The sequence below is a fragment of the Clytia hemisphaerica genome, unplaced genomic scaffold (assembly GCF_902728285.1).
Source record: "Clytia hemisphaerica strain Z4C2 unplaced genomic scaffold, Clytia hemisphaerica genome assembly, whole genome shotgun sequence".
Lineage (NCBI taxonomy): Eukaryota > Metazoa > Cnidaria > Hydrozoa > Leptothecata > Clytiidae > Clytia > Clytia hemisphaerica.
The window spans coordinates 104,388-129,462 of NW_027104206.1; the positions used below are offsets into that span (position 1 = coordinate 104,388).

Below are 25,075 nucleotides of genomic sequence, written 5' to 3' on the forward strand. Positions count from 1 at the left end.
TAATTAGTGATACTCATTGTAACACGCTTCGTTGTGCACTGCCAGTCTGAGAAATCCTTCTAATTGCACGCTTAACTTCCGCAGGCGTAAACTTGTAAATGCGCGCTTATCATAGTGCGCCCGAGTCCACCCATGTGTAATTGCACGCTTAATTTTCCGCCCTGCTTGAAGAAGCTTGAGTAATATAGTGGGGCTTACTTTTTTAAAAACGGATGGAACCATGGTCAAACGGACAAAAACTGATTTTTGAATTGGAATCTTCGTAAAATTTTGCGTAAAATTGACCAAGCATTCCAGATTTTTTTCCGAGAAAACTCGAGGAAAATCGTCTATTTTGAACTCGCACAAACGAAAAGTGTTTTCATTTCTTTTCTAATAACTTGTAAATGATGTATCTCAATGTAAGCAATGATTATAATACTGATTTAGATTATTTAGAACATGAAATTGATAGGTAAAAACACTTTTAAAAACCTTACAATTTGATAGCCGTGCAATTACGCGTTTAAATCTCGGAATTTTAAGCGTGCAATTAAAAGGATTTCTCAGACTGACTGCGGTGGAGTGCATGACGTAACTCGCGCGGCAACTAACTCGCCTTCTGTTGGAAGATCATATTGGGCGTTTTGGCGTTATCACCCTCGAAGCAGCGGGCGCCTTTGTCTTTCCGCAACTCTTTCCACCATTTTATAGATGGCCTTAACAATAATAGATCCAAAAGGGCGCCATAATCTTGGAAGATAATTTGTTTTGGTATCCGGCTTTGGGAAGTAGCAATGTTTTTGGTTGTTTTCGATGGAAAATGGTAAGAAAAAGTATCATTTAGTTTTTGCTGGCTTATAGAATGGCAGGATCCTGTATCGTTTCCCTAACTGCCAGGCTAATATTTTCCTTTCAATGCCCCCTTTTCTAAAAGAAAACATCACCAAAAAAATTATAGATTTGAAAACTATTATTTATGCTTTGTGAAAAAGAAAAACATTTACCTACCCGTACCTACCAGCCTACTAAGTTGACTTTCTACGACCAAAATCACCCATCACCCAGTTAAATTTTGGAATTTTTGGATTTTTCTTGCCGCCATAATGAATCCGATTTTAAAAGTCAGTAGTCAGAGCAAAACAAACCCGATTTTAACAACCGATAACTGTCCGCATGGTCCGCATATACTCCGCCTTAAGCAGGGGCGGCAGTTGTGGGCGTGCGCCCAATAAAAAGAGGTGTTTTTCGGAGACGACCAATGACCCGAAGGCTCCTCTTTCGATAACTAACTACCCGGTAATAGGGAGGGCAACATCTTTCCCTCTTGATTGCTCCACTTAACCCTTGATCCTTCTTTTGGTTAATTTGCTGAAAAGTACCATATTTATTTTGTTTTGGATTTTGGAAGTCTTTGGTATTATGAATGACCCGGCTGCGCTTGGGCTTTAACCCATAACCTTGTAAACCGTAGCCGGATGCTCTACCACTTATAGACGATGCTATCGTCCGTTAGAGGGTCATCAAACACAGGAAAATATACATGCGTAAGGGTGTCAGGGCTGGCTTACGGGAAAAAGAGTGTGGCGGCAGAGTTTGGAACAAACAAACACTGTAAACACCTCCGTCAATGCTTACTTACAGTACTCCGCCCCGGGCTAACCACATTTTCAAATTCATCCCGCCTCCTAAACTATTCCCATTTTTTAGTGATCTTTTGTAGACGATAGGATCGTCCACCTTATCGGGGAAAATTTCGTCGGGGAAAAATGACGAAAATTTTGGCCAAGTGACGAATATTTTCCCCGGCCTTAATGCGTTTACCAACTACCAGCAAGTTACGAAAATTTTCCCCGGCGAAGTTTTCCCCGATAAGGTATCTGCCACTGCACTACGGTGGTCAGAGGACATAAGTTAACCAAAATAGAATGAAATGGTTTATCCGAATTAAAGATACAGGACGAGTGTGCTAAATAACGTTGGTTAGGTGCGTGTCGTGGGATCTCGGGTCCGTGGGTGTTCGTGAGTTAAAATTGCTCGTGGGTTCGTGGGTATGTCTTGTTGGGGGTCAGTGGGTTCGTTGTTTTTTGAAATTAAACATGGGATTAAGAATCGTACAAATTTCAGCTAAAAAAATATAACGTGCGAGACGCAGAGCGCTATCGAATCCACGCGAACTTTTTCAAAACGTTGATTCGTGAAAAAAAACCCATCAAATTTCTACCGTGAGTATCACAGCACAAATATATATTTTCTCTGAAAACTTGGTCTCTGGTACACCACCCAGGGTTTCAAATTTAGCGAAAGAAAATCTCATGAAAGTTAATCCGATTTAAGTAGCTTTTCAGGATATTCTGAAATTGTTTAGTATTCAAAAAAAATAATAAAACACTAAAAATCTTTTTTCAAAATATTTATAATATATTACAACAAAATCTCAAATACCTTAAAAAACCAAAGACTAGTGCAAAACTTATCAAAAAATTGTTTATAAAACACAAAAATCAACTCAAATGATTAGATTACGACAAAATATCACAAGCAGAACGTCTTCAATTGAATACCCTAAATGTAAAACAAGACTCGAAAATCTACCAATTCAGTATATTAATGATAAATCGTAAAAATGGTAAACAACTCGAAACCTGATGAATCGGAATAAATTTCAAAGACTTTGTGGGTTCATAAAAATTCATAAAGCAAATGAGAGCTTATATGGTACGAACCGTGTATGGACAAGATATCACAAACACCCCCTTTTCTAACAGACCTAGTAGGAGTTTTTCAGCCAGTGGGGGTAAAAATAACGGACTGAAACTCGATGGGGATTGATATTTCCTCATTTTTTATGGCTGGGGATTTCAATTCTTTTGTTTTCAAGTCAGAAAATTCAGTGGGGATGGGAAAAATATCTAGTCTATACACGGATAAAAAATTCTTTAAAATTCCGAAACATCAGACGACTTTTCTAAAATGTAAATCCTTTCTGCGCTTAAAATGATAAAAACAAGAGTTAAATATTCAGTTCAGACAAATTTCGAAGCTTCTATTCTTTCAAACCGTGGTTTTTCGCTATCGTTCGTTTCACCACTGGCCGTCCGCTTATTCCACTGTCCACTTTTTTTACGTTTCTTAGTAATCATATCGGAAAGCTGTAATAAAGCTTCCTGTAACCCATCGCCGTAACGTCCCGAGGTTGGATGCATATGCCAATTAACTGTAGCCTTCAAACTGTCCAAGTCAAGTTTTTTCGCTAACTCAAGCGTAGATATAGAATTGTCTAGATCTTGTTTATTAGCTAAAATCAATAGCGGTATCCCATATGAGTCTTTACTGGTTAATATCTGGTCTAGTTCGACGCGCGCTTCGTCGAATCTTTCCAGATCGGAACTATCAATAACGAATATCATAGCGTCCGATTTACGTATGTACGCACGCCATAACGGTCGTACGTCATCATGCCCAGCAGTGTCCCAAACAACAAATTTCAGATTTTTAAAAGGTCGTATCGTTTCTACGTTAAATGCGGTCGTGGGTGTTGTTTCGTGTATATTTTCTTTGAGTTTCATTCGATACAGTAGCGTTGTTTTACCACTGTTGTCTAAACCGAGCATCACGATTTGAAGTTTCTTGGTGAAAAGGTTGTTGAAGTTGTTGTTAATCGAGTGCATAATCGAATTTCCCATAATCTTGCAATTAGTAAATATATCTGTTTTAAAATGTACGACTGATAATTTCCTTTCCTCTCCTGATATTGTGTGGTCCGTTTCGTCCGTAAGGTAAGGTCTCTCTAGCTGATATCTTGTCCAGCGATTCTTTTTGTAAAAACAAACAATACAACAACGCTAAAAGCCAGGGAGTCCGAATGGCTTTTATTCGATTCAATTTGAGGACGCCTGAGTTTATTCTCCTCTCAACATAACTGAACTCAATAGTCTTTAGTATGATGACCGTCGTAATTTAAGTGTTTCGTTTTTCGTTTTTGATCGCACCTCGAGGAGCTCTGAAAAATATCAAGAAAAAAAATTTTGATTAAAATATTAAATTTTGAGTAGTCATATATACTTATCTTTTTGAAATAACTTTCAATCATAATGTCGAAGCCTATGTCGAGTTTGAGAAAACTGCACTAAGCGAATTGAAAAAATGGCTTCTACATAAAAAACTCGAAGTTTGTCCTATAACTTTCAATCATAATGTCGAAGCCTATGTCGAGTTTGAGAAAACTACACTAAGCGAATTGAAAAAATGGCTTCTACATAAAAAACTCGAAGTTTGTCCTATAACTTTCAATCATAATGTCGAAGCCTTCAGTTCGAGAAAACTGCAAGCGAATTGAAAAACGCCTCTACATAAAAAACTCGAAGTTTGTCCTATAACTTTCAATCATAATGTCGAAGCCTATGTCGAGTTCGAGAAAACTGCAAGCGAATTGAAAAACGGCTTCTACATAAAAAACTCGAAGTTTGTCCTATAACTTTCAATCATAATGTCGAAGCCTATGTCGAGTTCGAGAAAACTGCAAGCGAATTGAAAAACGGCTTCTACATAAAAAACTCGAAGTTTGTCCTATAACTTCATCATAATTAAAGCCTATGGTCGAGTCGAGAAAACTGCAAGCGAATTGAAAAAACGGCTTCTACATAAAAAAACTCAAAGTTTGTCCTATGAGAAGGTTATCATCTGAAGATTCACCTGCTTGCTACAACTAATCATTATTGTTAAGAAAGAATCTTAGTTCCCATAACGTCTTTTTTGAATCTCTAGTAAACGACAAGAAAACCTTGTTAATCCTATCCCTCTCAAATCTACCAAATAATGAGTAAGACAGTAAGTAACCTTAGAATTAAACCAAAGATTCAAAGTTCAAAACCACTCAGAAAAAAAGAGCGACCGTGTTGGTCTGAATGGTTCTATTACTGGTAAAGCTCTTTTTATAGAAAATCTAAAGCTGTAAATTGAAATAAAATCTAAGTTGTCATAGGACGTTTCCAAGAGCTGACTGAATACCTTTCTTTCTCTCTAAAATAAACCCCAAGCAATAGACTACCTTTTGAATAATATATAACTTTTATTACTTTCATGACTAAAATTAGAACAGGTTCCATTGACAAGTGCCTTCCCCCTTTATTCAATGTAGTGATGTCAAATTTATCAAATGTTGTCATAAGAGGGATCCTACCTACAAAGTAAACGAAATCAGTCACTAACCTCACCCATGGATATCTTATATAAAACACTAGATAGAGCTACTCTGTATTTCCCAAGCAACGACACGTGAAGCAAAATAATGCACCATCTTTGCTGAAAGTAGGTCACAGTTCGGTACCGGCAATTTGTTCAACCAAGGAAAAAATCTGAATGATGCGAAGCGACACGGCGAAAGATAGGCTTGATCGATCAAATTGCCGGCACCGAACTATGGTCTACTTATCAAAGCTAGCGGATTATTTTGATTCAAATAGGGACTGAGTAATTCTACCTAGTGTTTTATATAAGATATCTGTAAGCACACCATGAAAAACAAGGCCAAGCTCAAGTACAATGGCATTATAACGTGATTAAACAAAAACAAGCAACATGCTGAATGGACCTACCTAAAGTCTGTCCAGATATAATTGGCAGTGGAAACAAGAATGCCTGTAACTTTTGATAGTCAAATATAATTATGGAAATTTTTTTTGCTTGTTTTAGAGAATCAAAAGCGCTATATTTGAATGTATTTTTGGTTGAAAAATTTGCGAGTTTTAGTGGTTAAATTTGTGATTGCAAAAATTGAGCTTTTTTTCTACTTATGCTATAACATTCATTTTTACATCAGTGGTAGTTCAACCTTAGGTTAAGAAGTTTCTTAAATTTCAAGGGCAAACAAAAAAGTCCTTCGGAAGATATGGGACCCGAAATACCCCTTGGTAGCACTTTTCTGTGAAATATCAAATCTCCAACTTATTACTAAAAACGGGGGTAGTGATATGATTGATAAAACAGTTTTTCGATCATAACACATTTTACGATCTTTTTAATGACCTCATAGCCAAACTGTGTTTAGTGTTTTGGCTTTTTGGGAATTAGCAAAGTTCTTTAATGACTTAAAAATAACAAAGGCAATATAAGTTCATGCTTTATCTTTTCAATAAAAGCAATTATACTGTGATTTCACTTTGTTTCGAAATAATCAATGATACCAATAATACCAATGAACCAACACTTAACATTTTCCAACTTTTAATTGCACTGTTCAAAAAAGATAACCCCCGTTTTTAGTAATAAGTTGGAGATTTGATATTTCACAGAAAAGTGCTACCAAGGGGTATTTCGGGTCCCATATCTTCCGAAGGACTTTTTTGTTTGCCTTGAAATTTAAGAAACTTCTTAACCTAAGGTTGAACTACCACTGATGTAAAAATGAACGTTATAGCATAAGTAGAAAAAAAGATCAATTTTTGCAATCGCAAATTTAACCACTAAAAATCGCAAATTTTTCAACCAAAAATACATTCAAATATAGCGCTTTTGATTCTCTAAAACAAGCAAAAAAAATTTCCATAATTATATTTGACTATCAAAAGTTACAGGCATTCTTGTTTCCACTGCCAATTATATCTGGACAGACTTTAGTGATTAACATCAGATGAAAATAAGAAAAAAGTGACAATAATTATACAAAAATTCAGAATGGAAAAATAAAGCTTGTGTGTTGAATAATGTAAAATGGTAAAAAGGAATTTCCCCAAATACGAAAATCACTTGAACCATTCAGGCCCAAAAAACCTTTTAAGCTGTTTTTAGCCCAAATTTGCCCAAAATAATTTTCTTAAAATTCTGGCTTTCGTCACATTTTGGGCATTGCCATTTTGCATCATTGTGCAAAAAATCAGAAAATAATTATGAGTCAACATTGAGAAAAGCTATATTTTCTTATTTGGTTAAAGGGAATTTCCCCAAAATACGAAAATCCGTCTTTTAAGGCGAATAAGAATTTCCCAGGAAAAACCACTTCAGTCATTCTTTAGAGAATCTTGCCCTCCATCTTTGTACAAAAAATCAGAAAAAGTAATAACAGGATTTTGCACAAAGTCCAAAAAACCCTATTTTAGGCAGTTTTTGGCCCAAATTTGCCCAAATATATTTTTTTTCGAAAATCTGGCTCCTTCACATTTTAGGCATTACCATTTTGCATCATTGTGGCAAAAAATCAGAAAAAAATAATGAGTCAACTTTGAGAAAAGCTATATTTTCTTATTTGGTTAAAGGGAATTTCCCCAAAATACGAAAATCCGTTTTTTAAGGCGAAAAAAAAAAGAATTTTCCGGGAAAAAAAACTTCAGCCATTCTTTAGAGAATCTTGCCCTCCATCTTTGTACAAAAAATCAGAAAAAAAGTAATGACAGGATTTTGCACAAAGTCCAAAAAACCCTATTTTTAGGCAGTTTTTGGCCCAAATTTGCCCAGATATATTTTTTTTCGAAAATCGGGCTCCGACACATTTTAGGCATTGCCATTTTGCATCATTGTGCAAAAAATCAGAAAAAAATAATGAGTCAACATTGTTAAAAGCTATATTTTCTTATTTGGTTAAAGGGAATTTCCCCCAAAATACGAAAATACGTTTTTTAAGGCGAATAAGAATTTTCCGGGAAAAACCACTTCAGCCATTCTTTAGAGAACCTTGCCCTCCATCTTTGTACAAAAAATCAGGAAAAAGTAATGACAGGATTTTGCACAAAGTCCAAAAAACCCTATTTTTAGGTAGTTTTTGGCCCAAATTTGCCCAAATAAATTTTTTCTCAAAAATCGGGCTCCGTCACGTTCTGGGCATTGCCATCTTGCATCATTGTGCAAAAAATCAGAAAAAACTAATGAGCCAATCCTGAGAAAAGCTGGTAACAGACGGAAGGACGAACGAACGGACGGACGAACGGACATGGGTTACACGTCTTTTTTTTTTTAAGAAACACACTTTTAAGAAACATGAGGCTCAGAATGCCTAAAAACTAAGAAACATCTAAGAAACATGCTGAGGCTGAGAATGGGAAAATAACATTTTTTAATTCGGTTTTTTATAAGAACCTTTCAATCAAGGCTAATTATGTCAAAAAGTTTAGAAACATGTAAGAAACATTTAAGGCTCAAAAGGCCGATTTCTTAAGAAACATTGAGGCTGCTTGGTAAAACTAGTTTCTTAAAAAAAAAAAAACGTGTAATTTATAGGACCTCCACCGGGGGACCCGGAGGTAGGTCCAAAAATCAGATCTTTTATATTCAAACACACAGGCAAAGGTAGTAGAAGAAAGACAATTCCTTAAAAGATGCCAGCAGCCTATTGGTCGACACAAATCTTGAAATCGAAAGAAAGATATATTAAAATGATGCTCGAGTTAAGAATATTTGTCCAGTCGCTTGGATACAATGTAATGAACATTTTACAAGGACATCTATTATTGGAATGCATAAATTCGTTACAGATAGTGACAATCAAGGGAGATGATTTTATTCCAACGAGAGATCGAAAAAACTCGAGACGGATAGAATCGACTGTAAAGCGACGTTTATCGCTTCGTAGTACACTCTGTGCGCATTGTCTGTCTGATAAAAAAATTCCCGTACGGTGACCTCTGCGATGAAGTATGATTTATAAATAGTAGCACAACTCATATCGTCTCCCCTCTCTCGCCAAAACTTCATCGCAGCGCTCGGTTTGAAAAATCTCAATTGAGAAAAGAAAATCACAGCAGACCCTCTACGGCAAGGAGTTTTGAATTTAGCTGTATATACTGGGTCTGTGTACAGACAACTGTAAAACCAGTTTGAATAATTTCAAATTCCCATCCCCTCAAAAGTTACTTCATAAGAAAAGTACCATCAGAAAGAAGAGGGGGAGTGAAAAAAGCTAATTCTACGATCCACCTTGCAGTAGGATGTAACACTTCAAAAACAACATAACAATAATAGACAAAAAATATCATTTACAGGGGAAATGAGAATGGTGGGTAGTAAAAGTGAAAAGCTAATCATTTTTCTTTTTTACTCTGAAGTAGATTTCAAGTTTCAAGCTAAATCTAGTCTTTTTTGATAAGCAATTACTTTTTCCTGAATCTTTTCGATCGCTAGTCTTGTTTGCTTCAATTGTTTTCCTTTTTCTATTCTGCTCAATAGCCCTTCGTTCAAACAATTTCTTAGCTACCTAAAAGTTGAATTTTAGAATTTTTCAAATACAGTAAGGGAACTGATTTTGACGAATTTGGCGAGTCTTTTGGCGAATTTTTAAAAATATTGCTACAACGTCAAATCATGAACAATGATTCGATTTGTACCCTTTCCATTTTTTACGTTAATCGTAGCCCATGAAAAAAATGATTTGTAAAAAATAATGAATTATATCATTTCGGAACACATAGAACTCACAAAAATACAAAACTGAAAAAATCCACCGAAAAACATGTATTTTCTAGAAAGATGCTTTTGATCGATCAATCAAAACTTACTTAAAGTTGACTGAGTAAAATAAAAGTTTGACTATCAACCCAATATCTCTACATATCTGTACCCCTAAAAAAAAAAAAAAATTCATTTGGAAACAATTTCCATAACTATTATTATTTTCGCTTCTTCACTTTTTCATTCTTTCAATCTTATATAATTTTTCTTGGAGAGAGATCGGAAACACAAAAGGGTAAGAGAAAAAGAAGTGTTTTTTGTTAGAATTATCTAAGACCAAAAAAACTGACTCTCGACTCAAAAACTGGTATATAATATACCTGCAGTTGCTACAGAAATTGGAGTATTTACAAATTATGTTGTTGAAGATTTGAAACTTCCAAGTGAATCAGTCAACAGTGTGTTAATTTTGGACTGTACTGAAGTAGTTAGAAATTTTCAGTTTGAAATATATTTGAAATATAAATATATTCTTAAGAAAAAAACGAGGTAAGATTTTTACGATGAATCATAAATGATTCAACCTTTTTTTCTCTTTAACTGTTTCATCTTCTTTTTCTCCATCGTTCCTTCTACAAAGAGATTTCTCCTTAATTCTTCCATCTACGTTAAAATTTGAAAAGGGGTCTTACTGGGGGGATTAAAAAACCGACAAAAACCAGCTTGCTTCAGTGTAAAAGAGCCCACAAAAATCTTTAATAATTTGAAGAATTCCAACGTTAAAGAACTTCTGTAAAAGTAAGGATTTGTAAACGAAAATTTCATGACTTTGAGTAGAAATTTTCAAAGACAAAAGCTCAAAACAAACCATCTCCAGACTAGTACTATCACATTATACACATTCATATTCACGAACTAAGATCTAGGAATGAAGGAAGCTTAAAAACATGGTCCCTATGGTCTCGGTGCTATATATCCGTTACTAACACCACACGCACGAACATTGATTTCTATTTTTCAATTACAACATTCATGGATGCAAGATGAATGTTAGATGGACATTGTCATGGTCCTTTGAATGCACTTATTTATAAAACAAGAATCAAAAAGGGGTGGAGTTTGAAAAAAATTCCAACCCTCGACTCGAGAAAAGTCAGTGATTTTTTCTTCCTAGTTTGAATCCTTTCAAAGCCCATGGTTTCCCAAAGATTCTGTTAGGTGAAAAACAGATAATAAAACCCTTTCAAATCTCTTTTCACATTATTTTGATATCTATCAATTCCATCAAACAAAAAATATTGAAGAATAAGATGCACATTTGACTTGAAACATTAAAAACCGAAACGAAAAAGTCAACAAACGGCAATGAGCTTTGAAATTTCTGATATATGAACCAAAAATCTAGGTACACAAGTGAGAGAAAACCCATATTACCATATCCGCTAAAAGCATCTTGAATGATAAACTGATCTCATTTTCACAATTGGGGATATTATTTCGGTTTAAATTGGATAACATATCAGGAAATGACTTTTGATAAGAAGAAATGAGAGCGATTAGAAAGATGTTGTCAATAGATTAAAAGCCACCTGTCAAAAGTGCTTCAAAAGCTGTCAGAAGTATTGTCAAATTTCTTACAGACACACTTGATAAATAAGAACAACAAGAAATCCATTTATTTTTGTGCTGATTTTATGATTGAAAACTTATTGACCATGCTTAGTTTTGAATTGAAAAGAGTTGAAAAACTAAGTGATCTTAAAATTCGGAGGTATATGATTTATCGAATCTGAAGGACGTTGGTCCAACAGATATCTCATATAAAACACTACATGGCCTAGATAGAGCTACTCTGTATTTCTCAGGCAAAGACATGCGAAGAAAAATAACCCGCCATCTTTGCTGAAAGTAGGGCACAGTAGAAATCATGGTTTTCACTGTTGAAACTTTTAGACACTGCAATTAATTCGAAATTTCAATCTAGCATTTCGATCTAGCAAGCTAAATTGTGAAGTCATATCATTCAAGATGTCGAATTAGTGCTTCAGCTAGGGTAGGAAAAGCTCTTTCTAGTGTTTTATATAAGATATCTGTATTTGGTCTAGTACCCTGAAGTCTACCGGTCTTGAGTCGAGCCTCTGCAAGTCGTGTCTCTCTACCGATCAAAAAATTTTTCCATAAACCCTGTAAGCGTTCGATTAAACGAGCGCTGGAAAAAAGGGAAGTAACAGAGAAAAGAAAATCAAAAATATTTAAGAAAGAACAATCACTATCCATAATATAATGAACAACAGAAGTGTAATTCCAAAAAAAAACAAATCAGAATACCATCTTTCAGATTGTAATTTGATCTAATTGGTAGTAATAAGCGTTATTGAACGAAACTCAAAGAAGGGCGGGAGGGATACTTTTAATTAGGTCGATTACACTGGGCAATAAAGTTGTTAATTACGGTTTATTATCAAAACTAATTCGACTGTGCATATGTACTTTCATTGACTTATCTCAATAAGTAAATGATCTTTCAAAACCGGCCATATTTCGTAAATTTCAACCAAGATTGACCAACTTAACCGCTTAGATATGCATCGAAGTTTATTATTGGTACATAGATATCTAATCTTTGCAGTCAGTACGAAACTAATGTGACGCGACGAATGAAATAATTGAAGTTACAAGACACTTGCAGAAGATGGACAGGAAATCGTGTCTTTTTGTGCAGTCAATCCTAGTCTCTTCTACCCAACCAGGGCTGTTAGAAACTTTTTGTTCCAAAATCAAACTTCATTAGAATGATGAAACGTAAAGTTTACTCATCACCACGCTGCTCCACGCAAACCAAAATATAACCAATAAAGCAAAAAGATCTATGTATCAAATCATACAATCATAAAACTGCAAACCAAATGTTTCCTTGTAGCCGTGAGAAAGCAACTTGCTTTATCTATAAGTAGACTTCTTCAAATACTGAGAGTTCTGTGTTCTGTGATCTTGTAAACTGATCTTTGTTTGAAATATCAAAATCTTTCTAACTAATGTTTGCACAATCAAAATGTTTCTCGTCGTCGTCGTAAGAAGCTTAATCAAACGAAGTTGTAACGTTGAGAAAATTATCTGGAAAAGCTTTTTTCTCTTTTCTTCAAGTGCCAGGAAATTAGCAAAATCTGGTTGTGGATTTGATGACAGATTGTCATGTTACAAGTTGACAGCTTTATTTAATAAAAATCTTTTTGACAGCTTCGATAAATTCGTTTATTTCAAGGTGACTGAGAAAATGTTCAAAATTTATGACGATTTGCAGAAGATTGATTCAGAAAAAATCTCGAAGACTTTTGCCAATTCATGACACCAATGTCAAGAATACATAACGGCTTCAACTCAGCCTCCCTAGCCTTAAAATATAGATCCAAAACTCCTCCTCAATTTAAGGAATCGAAAAGATAATCACGGGTTTAAAATAACTATACCCTACATTCAATATTTCAGAATCCTTTAAACCATCATATTAAAGGATAACTGATTGATTGGTTTATACGAGTTCTAGTACTTCCTTAAAAATCCAAGTCAAATAAAGAAAGAAAATTATTTTGAAATATTTTGAAATTATAGATGCAACTTAATTTCGCAAGCAAGCAAATAAAAAATAAATAAACATACATACATACGAGCAATTTACTACTTTTTATAACTTGATTCAAATGAAAGACATTACGACATTTGAGCAGATGTTAAGTGCAAAATATTTAGCTTTGAATACGACTTCAAACTCACGAGCAGAACTCTATTGCCTAGGGATAATGCCAGTATTAATTTCTACCGTGTGAAAAAAGGATGCACGACAAAACCAAATAACTTATTGTCAACAGTGTTTCAAAAAACTCAAATAAATCACCAACCCAGTGCAAACTTCATCGAAACACACAGAAATCACAGTGCCACTTTTAATGGGTTAACACATTGTTTGTGAATCTCCAATAATCACAATCACCAACCCAGTGCAAACTTCATCGAAAGATGGATATGACAGTTCCACTTTTAATGGGTTAACACACTGTTTGTAAACCTACAATAATCACAATCACCAACCCAGTGCAAACTTCATCGAAAGATGGAGATGACAGTGTCACTTTTAATGGGTTAACACGCTGTTTGCGAATCTCCAATAATCACAATCACCAACCCAACGCCAAGTTCATCGAAAGATGGAGATGACAGCACCACTTTTAATGGGTTAACACATTGTTCGTGAATCTCCAATAATCACTATCACCAATCCAGTGCAAACTTCATCGAAAGATGGATATGACAGTTCCACTTTTAATGGGTTAACACACTGTTTGTAAACCTACAATAATCACAATCACCAACCCAGTGCAAACTTCATCGAAAGATGGAGATGACAGTACCACTTTTAATGGGTTAACACATTGTTCGTGAATCTCCAATAATCACTATCACCAATCCAGTGCAAACTTCATCGAAAGAGACAGAGATGACAGTGCCACTTTTAATGGGTTAACACACTGTTTGTAAATCTCCAATAATCGCAATCACCAACCCAACGCAAACTTCATCGAAAGATGGAGATGACAGTTCCACTTTTAATGGGTTAACACACTGTTTGTAAACCTACAATAATCACAATCACCAACCCAGTGCAAACTTCATCGAAAGATGGAGATGGCAGTGTCACTTTTAATGGGTTAACACGCTGTTTGCGAATCTCCAATAATCACAATCACCAACCCAACGCCAAGTTCATCGAAAGATGGAGATGACAGCACCACTTTTAATGGGTTAACACATTGTTCGTGAATCTCCAATAATCACAATCACCAATCCAGTGCAAACTTCATCGAAAGATGGATATGACAGTTCCACTTTTAATGGGTTAACACATTGTTCGTGAATCTCCAATAATCACTATCACCAATCCAGTGCAAACTTCATCGAAAGATGGAGATGACAGTACCACTTTTAATGGGTTAACACATTGTTTGTGAATCTCCAATAATCACAATCACCAATCCAGTGCAAACTTCATCGAAAGAGACAGAGATGACAGTGCCACTTTTAATGGGTTAACACACTGTTTGTGAATCTCCAATAATCACTATCACCAATCCAGTGCAAACTTCATCGAAAGATGGAGATGACAGCACCACTTTTAATGGGTTAACACATTGTTCGTGAATCTCCAATAATCACAATCACCAATCCAGTGCAAACTTCATCGAAAGATGGATATGACAGTACCACTTTTAATGGGTTAACACATTGTTCGTGAATCTCCAATAATCACAATCACCAATCCAGTGCAAACTTCATCGAAAGATGGAGATGACAGTACCACTTTTAATGGGGTTAACACATTGTTCGTGAATCTCCAATAATCACAATCACCAATCCAGTGCAAACTTCATCGAAAGATGGAGATGACAGTACCACTTTTAATGGGTTAACACATTGTCCGTGAATCTCCAATAATCACAATCACCAATCCAGTGCAAACTTCATCGAAAGATGGAGATGACAGCACCACTTTTAATGGGTTAACACATTGTTTGTGAATCTCCAATAATCACTATCACCAATCCAGTGCAAACTTCATCGAAAGATGGATATGACAGTTCCACTTTTAATGGGTTAACACATTGTTCGTGAATCTCCAATAATCACTATCACCAATCCAGTGCAAACTTCATCGAAAGAGACAGAGATGACAGTGCCACTTTTAATGGGTTAACACACTGTTTGTAAATCTCCAATAATCGCAATCACCAACCCAACGCAAACTTCATCGAAAGAGACAGAGATGACAGTGTCACTTTTAATGGGTTAACACTGTTTGTGAATCTCCAATAACCACAATCACCAAACCAGCGCAAACTTCATCGAAAGAGACAGAAAAGACAGTGTCACTTTTAATGTGGTAACACTGTAAATTTCCAATAATCGCAATCACCAACCCAGCACGAACTTCATCGAAAGATAATCGAAATAGTAGCGGAAGAACCTCCTGAATTTGTTATTCCTAGCTTTTGAATCTACTTGCGGATATGCGTTTCGTCTTTCCTCACTCATTAGAGCAGCTCAGGCAAGTAGGTATCAAGACTGGTGTTGTCATCAAAGTGCTCAACACAACGAGTGTTAAAATTTGCATAAATTGAACGGACTAGCACAGACTGAACAGAGTTTATAGATTTTGTCTTGAAATATAGATTTATGCGATGAAGCTTACCTCAAGAAGTGGACTCTATCAGCCTCTGTTCCATTAACTCGTCCCATTTTTTAGCCACGATCTAAATAAAGGACAAATCAAACAAATCAATTAGATGATTTCATAGCAATCTACTAGCTTCCGTTTGTTATACGCATCAAGGAAAAGAAAAAGTTTCTTGATAAACATTGAGTTTCATGTATGAAATAATGGTCGAACCAAACGATTTGAATTCGAAATTTTCTTCAACCGAGGGGGGGGGGGGTTGAATGAAAAAGTACGTACTTCCCAGAGGGGGGTATAGGGTATAGCCATTTGCGTACGCTTGCGTACAGGGGGGAGGGGTACTCGATTTTCGACATTTTAGTGCGTACGTACTATGTGGACGGCCCCTTAACAGACAAAAATATCTTAATTATGTCTTCTAAAAGATATTCCACAATCATTCATCGAAGACGAAATAAAAAAAAACGTAGAAAAAGTCAAGTCAAAAGTCACAACATGAAAACTTCTCTTTCTATATAAAATGTAAGTAAAACATTTATTAAACAAAAAGAAACAAGAAGATCTTTTATTTGTCAACCCTTACCTGTTCATATTCTTTGTCATTTTCTTCTTCTTCTGCATCTTTTTCTCTTTCCTCTTCCTCTTTATTCGAAGTATCATCCAAAGACATTTCGAATTTTCCACGTCTTTTACCTAATAGAAAAGCATAGTTTGATATAAGTGATTGGTAGCTATTCATTTATTTCTAATTTCATGTGATTTATTAAACATTGCTCATCTAAGAGTAAAGAAGGACCATAGATGCAATATTTAAAAATTCCAAGCAAATCTAAGCCATAATTGGGTCTAAATCCGTAAAAAATTCTAAAGGATTGCTAAACCAATGTATTGTACCGAGAGGCTGTTAAGAGAATTTCTGAATTGCTCGATTTGTAGATTACAATACCTTCTATAATATGACCAGGCATGCTTTTCAATTCTACCGTTTTGCTTTCATGGTCGAATGATACTATTCTTGCTTCCTGAAAAATGTATCGATGAAATTTTTAAAATGTAGATCAATTAATAATAGAAATCTCGACAGAGGTATGACAAATAGAATGTGTCCAACAAAGGTTGTTATTGATAGTTACTTTCATCAATGGTTACAAAAAACATCATTAAAAAATAATATTTGTTTGTATACCTTGTATTCTGTGACATATGGTTGATAATTCTCAGACATCTCAAACAACTAAAAAAACAAAAATGTTGTCACAAGCTTACTATCTCAAAATGTTGCCCTTTTCAAGACTTATTCGCTCAAAATGGTGAGTTTTCGCAGACATTGCATAAAAAAACATCAATATTTCCAGAGTTCATAAATAAGATACTCTTCTTTTTTTAATCTACTAAAACTTGTTCCTCAAAATAAACAATAAACCAGATTTTCAGCCTTACTTGGCACTGCTAGGCAATCATAAATCTCGTGCTTTTGAAAACTTTTCACTCTTTCCAACTAAACATTTCTACAACAAAAATCCTCAAAAAGACTTTCCAGACTATGAATTTTTTCATTTCCAGGCATTTTCAGTCGTGGCAACAATGTTAATATGTATTGTTATAATATTAGAAACAAAACAATAGCCTGATATTTCACAGTGCAAGTTTCACACAGCCACATTGTTAAGAAAAAGTCAGTGACAACAAGCAACATGCTGAATGGACCTACCTGATGTTGAGAATCAGATAAAAATAGGACAAATAGCAAGAGAGTAAAAAAGTGTAGTGAGCAGCTTGAATAGATTACCGTGAGTATCCAAATTCAACCCAAATTTTCCCAAAAAATTATTTTTTCGAAACTCGGGCTCCATCAGAAATTAAATATTACCATTTTACATCACTATGCAAAAAAATAAGAAAAAAATACCAAGCCAATCTCGAGAAATACTCATTTTCCCTTAAATATGGCAAAAGCGAATTTCCCTAATTAAGAAAATCTGATTTTTACGGCAAAAAACAATTTACAAAAATCTGCTTGAGCAACTTTTTAGAGAACCTCTATCTTAATGCAAAAAATCAGAAAAAAATAATGAAAGAATTCCACACAAAGTCCAAAAAAACGCATTTTTTAGGCACTTTTTGGCCCAAATTTGCCCAAAATATTTTTTTTTCGAAAATCGAGCTTCGTCGCTTTTTGGGAATCACCATTTTGCATCACTGTGCAAAAAATCAGAAAAAACTAATGAACCAATCCTAAGAAAAGCTGGTAACAGACGAACGAACGGACCTCCGTGGTAGGTCCAAAAACTTAATATTATTTGAACTGTGTTTGAGACTTGTCATGGAAGCCTGGTTTGGTCCATCATTAGCAGTATCTTCATAAGGACTTACTTTGAACGCGATAACGGATAAGACGGGTGGACACTCCTTGATAAGTTCAAATTCATTATAATCTCTTTTAACAGGCTCAATCTAGATAGAAAAAAAAAATTTGATATCAGAAGCCATAGTCAGAACTAGTCAGAGAATCAGATAATTTTGGTGTTGTTAAAATCTTCAAACAAACTTTCAGCAGTGTGAAGTTATACCCAGCAAATACGATTGAAACGTACAAAACTACTATAACTTACTTTTTTTGGAATTTTCACTATTTTAATCTCCTCATCAACATCAACATCCATTTGCCCATTCTGGATAATGATGGAATAATAATTAATTACATTTTTGGATTATCAAATTAAGAAATTGCAGCAATTCTATACTACTAGATCTAGTCCTCTTTTGGAGAGAAACAATAAGCAGATATTCAATAGGTAAAAGTTGGTTATTGAGATTTATTAACCCGAGGTGATGAATATCATCACCGAGGGTTAATAAATCCAATAACCAACGTAAAACCTATTGAATAAACGTTTTATTCTATACCTAAGGCAAAAACAAAAAGAAAACTTGAAACATTTTTTACAAAGTAAAAAGTGCTCACAAAATCGAATGTTCGAAATTCTTCTCTTTATCAACTTTTTAATTACTTTGAGTCATTAAAAATGTAAAGTGAAATTGACAATAGAACTATTTTAAAAGTTTCTTTTCTAGCAAGAGTAAAAACATGCAAAAATCCATGACATCTTCAAAAAAATTTGAATAAAAAAATTGCCATGTGATAATAGCCATGTGATATCGTTAATTATCAAACGGCAGTTTTTGCCTACAGGTATAGAATAAACAGAATTATCAAATAACCATTTTTTTCATAGCATCCACTTGTCTATTTTACTGGCATGGCATAAAACATTAACAATAACAGAAAGTAAAGTTCTTTCACGAGTATACTCTAGTGTGGGGGTGTATGGTAATCTGGAATCCCGCTAGCACGTAATTTTTTTTCTCGAAATACCGATACCGCAACCAATTTTCGTAACTTGATAATAAAATATCCAAAGATTAATATCATAGCTCTTTCCTGAAGGCTTGGAGACAAGAGAAGTTTCTTTCGCGCTGGTGCAACGCAACATGCTCCATTCCACCAACACAAGAAAAAAGTCCCATGGTATCTTTTTTTGTTTCATGGGACAAAAAGTGTGGGAAATACCCAAAAGACACCCTGATTTTGTCCCTGGGACAATGGAGAAAAATTGATTCGAATTCATTTTCGATACACAAAGTTTAAGAAGGATGAGGCAATCATTTTAAAAATTGGAGAATGACTTTTTGCTTCCTCATGATAAACAGTTTAGAAACGTGAGTTATTCTAGCTTCTTGAATGGCCCCCAATACCCCTGTGTCACAGACCCAGTGGGACCCCCACCCCCACCTGGAGAAATTGGCCTAAAAATTGTCCCTTGTGGGGAAATACCCTCAAATCTCATCCCCATCGGGAAATCACACTACACCCTAATCCCCATTGAATATGAAACGGGAAAAAAGTTAAAATATTTCTATTCCCATTGGAATTTTGATGGAGAGAAAAAAGATTTTGTAAAAAAGAAATTGAGTTAGCTAACTCGAAAAACTTCTTGCGAAAAATAAAATTCGAGTTAATTCTAACTAGAAAATCCTTTTTTGAAAATGAAATATCGAGTCAGAGTCGAGTGATGTCATAATTTGCATTTTTATGACGTCATAATTTAGCTAACTCAAAGTTTTCTAACTCAAAGATTCCAGGCCTCAAAATTTTGTACCGTTTCTCTGGGATTTTCACCGAAATACTGTAGAATTTGAGTAAAGACACCATATCCCAAGATAAAAAACTGATATTTATCGTCGCTGTGAGTCATTTTAAATCTAGTCATCCCCTATTTTTTCTCATGAATACCGTTATCCTGTGTTTACAAAGGTCTTATCCTGGATACTGTCTAACCGTACCCCTCTCTTGTCTAGGTAGGAAACAAGCATGAAATTTGGAAATTTTGAGCACAATCTCAAACCTCGACATGATGTCCATTGGTGAAGCCAGATTCCTCTTTTTGTCCATTAATTAGGCTTTCATCATCCATCACTGTACCATTGGACTCCTATAATAAGGGAACATCATAACAATGGGAATTTTAAACTGAAAGGTAAATTTTGAATACCAAGGTATTGGAACGCAGTGCTGAGTGTGCATTAAAAACTGGATTTATACTGACACTAAAAATCTATTTTGGTTTGATTTAGATTGATTTAGTGGAGGTAAGATACTTCCAATTGCTTTTTGGGATTCACATATATAACCTTCTTTTGGTAAGAGCATAGGGAAATATGACATAAACTTTTAAACCTTTAGAATTAAAAAAAACAGATGGTGAAATCACTATTAACCTTTTTGTTGACAATAGCACTACCAATATTCTGCAGTAGTGATCCAACTGAACCCAAAAGGTTGCTCTTTTGTTGACGCCAGGTTTTCTTATGACCCTCTCCATTGTTGACTTGTGATTCTGTTTCTTCTGACTGTGTACTTTCATTCGTCTTCTCTTGGCGTGCTTTCTGAATCTTGCGTTGTCTTCTACGTCGGTTCCGTAAAGTTTTCCCTGAAACATGAGACTCTATGGAAGGAGCTTCTTTCAGCGGTTTTGTAGATGGTTTTTGATCAGGCTCTGTGTTGTAGTGTTCATCCGATGCCAGAACAGACATACTGTTTGATCCTTTGAGGATAGATTTCATTTGTTTATTTGGTGTGTCAGCTATGGAATCGTTTATATTGGTAGTTGTCTGGACAGAAGTTTGATTACTGGTTTCTGGATTTTGAGTAGCTGTGATGTCAGTAGATTGAGTAGTATTTGGAGTATATGTAAAGACTTGGGATACATTTTTATACTTATCTTTAGAAGTATTAATTTTACTGTTATTTCTTGGCTTTTTCAAAAGGGAATTACTTGCTCCAGGTGTGGATGTGGCATTTACTGATAAACCAGACACATGAAAATCAACTTTGTTAGTTGTATTGTTATTATTAGAATCTGCTGTAGAAAGTTTGTTTTTCTTTTTAGCAGGTGGTTCTTCATCAGATGAGCTTGAAGATTCTGAACTACTGCTTGATGATGAAGAAGAAGAACTATCAATTGTAACGGTAGCAATCTTTTTATTTGGTTTTCCAGTATTTTTGGTTGCTTTTTTGACAGGCTTTTGGTTTTTCTTAACAGTTTTTTTGTTGCTGCATTTTATGATTTCCTCATCTGAAGAAGAATCACTTGATGATTCACTTTCCTCGCTGCTGGAGGATGTATCAGTACTGGAGTCTGAATCGCTGGATTCAGTTTCACTTGTAACATGGCCATTATTTGTTATACCAAGTTGACTTAAGGGGATGGTCTTTTTAGAGTTACTCTGAAAAGTGTTTTTAGCACTACTTGCGGCTGCTGGTGATTTGATCGGTTTGCTTTGTACAGTGTTTGGTTTCTTTCGTTTTTTGAGGGGCTTTTGATCTTCTTCTTCACTTGAACTTTCAGAAGATGATTTTGATTTCAATGGTTCAAACCTAAAAATCAAAAAAGGATCATAAAATGTCCATCTTGATAAATTCAAAATGTAGAAGACTCAAAGGAGTTTGTGAGGACGAAACATATGTACTATTCAACAAAATGTCACTTTTATGATGATAAAAATCTTTAGAGTTGTCAAAAAAAGGCATCACTGGAAAGAATAAGTGCTCAGTACTAACTTGACAATCAAGATATCATTTTCTTGAATGATGTTGATATTTTCAGTTGGTGGAATATAAAAATCATCCAAAAACAATGATACAAGGCCAGACCGGCTAAAGAATCTTCTTTGTATATGATAAGCCAGATCAGACACAACATGGCAGTCTTTTTTGTTGACGAAGAAACAGATTTTAGAATTAGAGAATGATAATTTTATCCTCATGATGTAATCTCTATTATGTTTTTCTTTCTAAAAACAAAAAAGATAAAAAAATTCATTGAAAAATTGTTATGGTCTTGATTAAAACCTCCATATTTTTTAGCGTAACTATTCCTAAAGTCAAGGTATGATAAATTGGGTCTCCCAGTGGCTTTTAATGCTGGACTGTGAAAAACAACAAAACAAATTTTGGAAGTTTTGAATTAAGGGGTCCAAGATCTCAAACCTTTGATTATCCTTTTAATTTTTGACAATGTTCTTTCAAGTTTTACTGGAGGAAAGAAAGAACTACATCTTATTAAAAGAAAATAAGTAGACACATTATTGATGGCCTTGAGATTAGCACAAATTTTATGTTTTTTGAAGGACACCACGGCTGGTTTTAAATAAAGGGATTAAAAATAAACTGAATAATGATGTAGTAATTGGTGCAGTTGTTTTCCTTGCTGGAGACTTGCAAAACAAGAATTCATAGAGAAATTAACAAAACCATTTTATAGAATATTTTAAATCATCTTTCAAAATGGTGCTATCTTTGTAAGAAGTTGTTAGTAAGCATTTGGGTCAGCACCATTGTATGATAGCCTTTCTTCCTTTTTTTATTTACAAAAATCTTTGAATAAAAAACCAATAGCAGAGCATCTCAACGAGCATCAAAGACGATCATTCTTCTTGTTCGCTTCTTGTACATGATTCTGTAGCCGCATTCTCGACAACGTATAGGATCTCTTGTTTTGATTTCATTTTCAGAGTGACATTCACCACAAATATATATCATTGCCTTTGAAGCAGCTGCTCCATTTTGAGTAGAATTATCCATCTTAAAAATATTTTATTTAGCTTATTTGGCTAAAATAATAAAAAGAAGTTAATATTAGATAAATAGATCTTTTAGAATCGGCTCCAAAATATCCAACCTCTTTAGTATCTCCTGAAACACTTTGATTTCACTTCTGCAAAATGTTCAATATAGGTTCTAAGAATGTGAATACCCAACCATTTTTTCCTTTTAAAGATGTAATCATCTTTAATCTCCCTTTATAAAATAGCTGTTGACAATTTATCAGGGATGTCAGAAAGCTTATAGGTATGTAAATAAGTCCTGACGGGACTGGTTTTAATTTCAGAAAAAATATCGTTTATAGTATAGATGTATATAAGAGACATTGTCAGTCTATGCTTAAACTCCTATATCAAGATTACAGGATTTGGAGTGCGGGCTGGTTTTACTTTCAGTTTCAGTGATTTAAATTTCGATTTCTTTTATTCAGTGATTTTTACGGCACTTTGTCGACAATCTAAACCCTTGCATCAAATTCCCGATTTCTTCAGTAAATTGAAGATGAGAAAAAACGTATGCCTTAGGATCACGGATTGAAACAATGAAGGGTGGGGCTGGGTGGGGATTTAAAAGCTGCCCGTCCTGCAAGGCACTGAAATGCCAAAAAGAAGGGTCATGTGAAAAGTGGCAATCTCAGTGGTGGAGATTTGATAAAACAGCTACAAAAGAGCGCTGAGAAGCAATCAGTAGAAGAGACTACTTTTGTTTTTGTTTCAGATTTCAATATAAACTTCTCTCACAGGGGTTACTTGTCAATGTGTTGTGTCAACTTGTCATCATTTTATTGTTGTAAAGGGAAAGATAACAAGCAACATGCTGAATGGACCTACCTGTTAATCACAATCAGATAAAAGTAGGTGTTCTACATTTTATTATTGGTATTGAGCAATCACAATAAGTTTTAGAACAATGCAAAAACGTCTGATTTATTTTCTTTTATCATTGTGTAACTTGGTCGTCTTTTTTTGAAAATTTTATGACGAAAAAAAAATTTTCCGAGAAAAATTACTTCAGCCACATTTTAGGGTGCCTTGCACTCTATCTTTCTGCCAAAAATCAGGAAAAACTAATGAAGCAATTTTGCACCAAGTCCAAAAAACCTTATTTTTAGGTAGTTTTTGGCCCAAATTTGCCCCCCCCCAAAATTTTTTTTCAAAAATCGGGCTCCGTCACTTTTCAGGCATTGCTATTTTGTATCATTGTGCAAAAAATTGAAAAAAACTAATGAGCCAATCCCGAGAAAAGCTGCTAACAGGAAAATGGTAAAAGGGAATTTCCCCAAAAAAGCGAAAATCCGTATTTGACGACGAAAAAAAATTTTCCGAGAAAAATTACTTCAGCCACATTTTAGGGTACCTTGCACTCTATCTTTCTGCCAAAAATCAGGAAAAACTAATGAAGCAATTTTGCACCAAGTCCAAAAAACCTTATTTTTAGGTAGTTTTTGGCCCAAATTTGCCCCCCAAAAATTTTTTTTCAAAAATCGGGCTCCGTCACTTTTCAGGCATTGCCATTTTGTATCATTGTGCAAAAAATTAAAAAAAACTAATGAGCCAATCCCGAGAAAAGCTTGTAACAGACGAACGGACAACGGTCAAATTAAAGGACCTCCCGGTAGGTCCAAAAATAGTAAGACTACCCTAGTTTCTACAGTGGAACCTCTAATTAGCGGACACCATTGTGGAATCGGATTAGTGTCTGCTGATTAGAGGTGTCCGCCTTTTGGAGGGTTTTGAGTTTCAGGCTCAAATTTCGAAATTAAACCGTACTAGGGGGCTGCAAACATGAAATAATGGTTTTAGGCATTTCCCTAAAGACATAAAAACATGAAAAGACTTGAGAAAAGTTATTTAAACACAACAAACTACTTTTTTTCAATCGTTCAAGAAAAGTCTAAAAAACACTAAAAATAACAAAGTCAAATTCAGGGTTGGGAAAGAGCTTGAAGAGCTGTAATCGTTACTTTCATTATCTAAAAGAACGCTTGATTGTTTTTTCTTGTTGTTGTTAATTCTAACAACCTCAAGTCTGTTTGGACTTGAAGTGCTAGTCATTTACTATTTTACTGGCCCGGGAAAGCTTGTCAACTGGGTAAAGGAAATACTGAATCTTTGAAAACAAAATTTGGAAAAAAAACAAAAAAATGCTTGAAATAAATGATTTAAAATCACTTATTGCTTGTATCTTAATGTCTGAAACTATGTTTTCCTTGATGTCCCCTAATTGGAGGGAAAAACAGGTTTTTGACCTTTCCGTGCAAAAATTTTTGTCTGCTAAATGGAAGTGTCTGCTAATTGAGTGTCCGCCTTTTGGAGACTTTTTTATAA

At 34.8% G+C, this 25,075-nt stretch overlaps 2 protein-coding genes across 2 annotated transcripts; both read right to left on the reverse strand.

The window, feature by feature from the left end:
• Nucleotides 1-3,005: 3,005 nt before the first annotated feature.
• Nucleotides 3,006-3,665, reverse strand: LOC136815357 (uncharacterized). Its single transcript, XM_067071800.1, has one exon. The coding sequence runs from the start codon at nucleotides 3,663-3,665 to the stop codon at nucleotides 3,006-3,008; it is 660 nt and encodes a 219-aa protein (XP_066927901.1).
• LOC136815323 (uncharacterized) lies at nucleotides 3,114-22,758 on the reverse strand. Its single transcript, XM_067071762.1, has 10 exons — nucleotides 21,705-22,758; nucleotides 20,363-21,521; nucleotides 19,990-20,076; nucleotides 18,196-18,255; nucleotides 17,957-18,037; nucleotides 16,770-16,817; nucleotides 16,530-16,605; nucleotides 16,167-16,276; nucleotides 15,599-15,659; nucleotides 3,114-3,982 (listed from the first exon to the last, which is right to left on the reverse strand). Exons 1-9 carry the CDS (start codon nucleotides 21,908-21,910, stop codon nucleotides 15,600-15,602), a joined length of 1,887 nt encoding a protein of 628 aa, XP_066927863.1. The 5' UTR covers nucleotides 21,911-22,758; the 3' UTR covers nucleotides 3,114-3,982; nucleotide 15,599.
• Nucleotides 22,759-25,075: the final 2,317 nt, after the last annotated feature.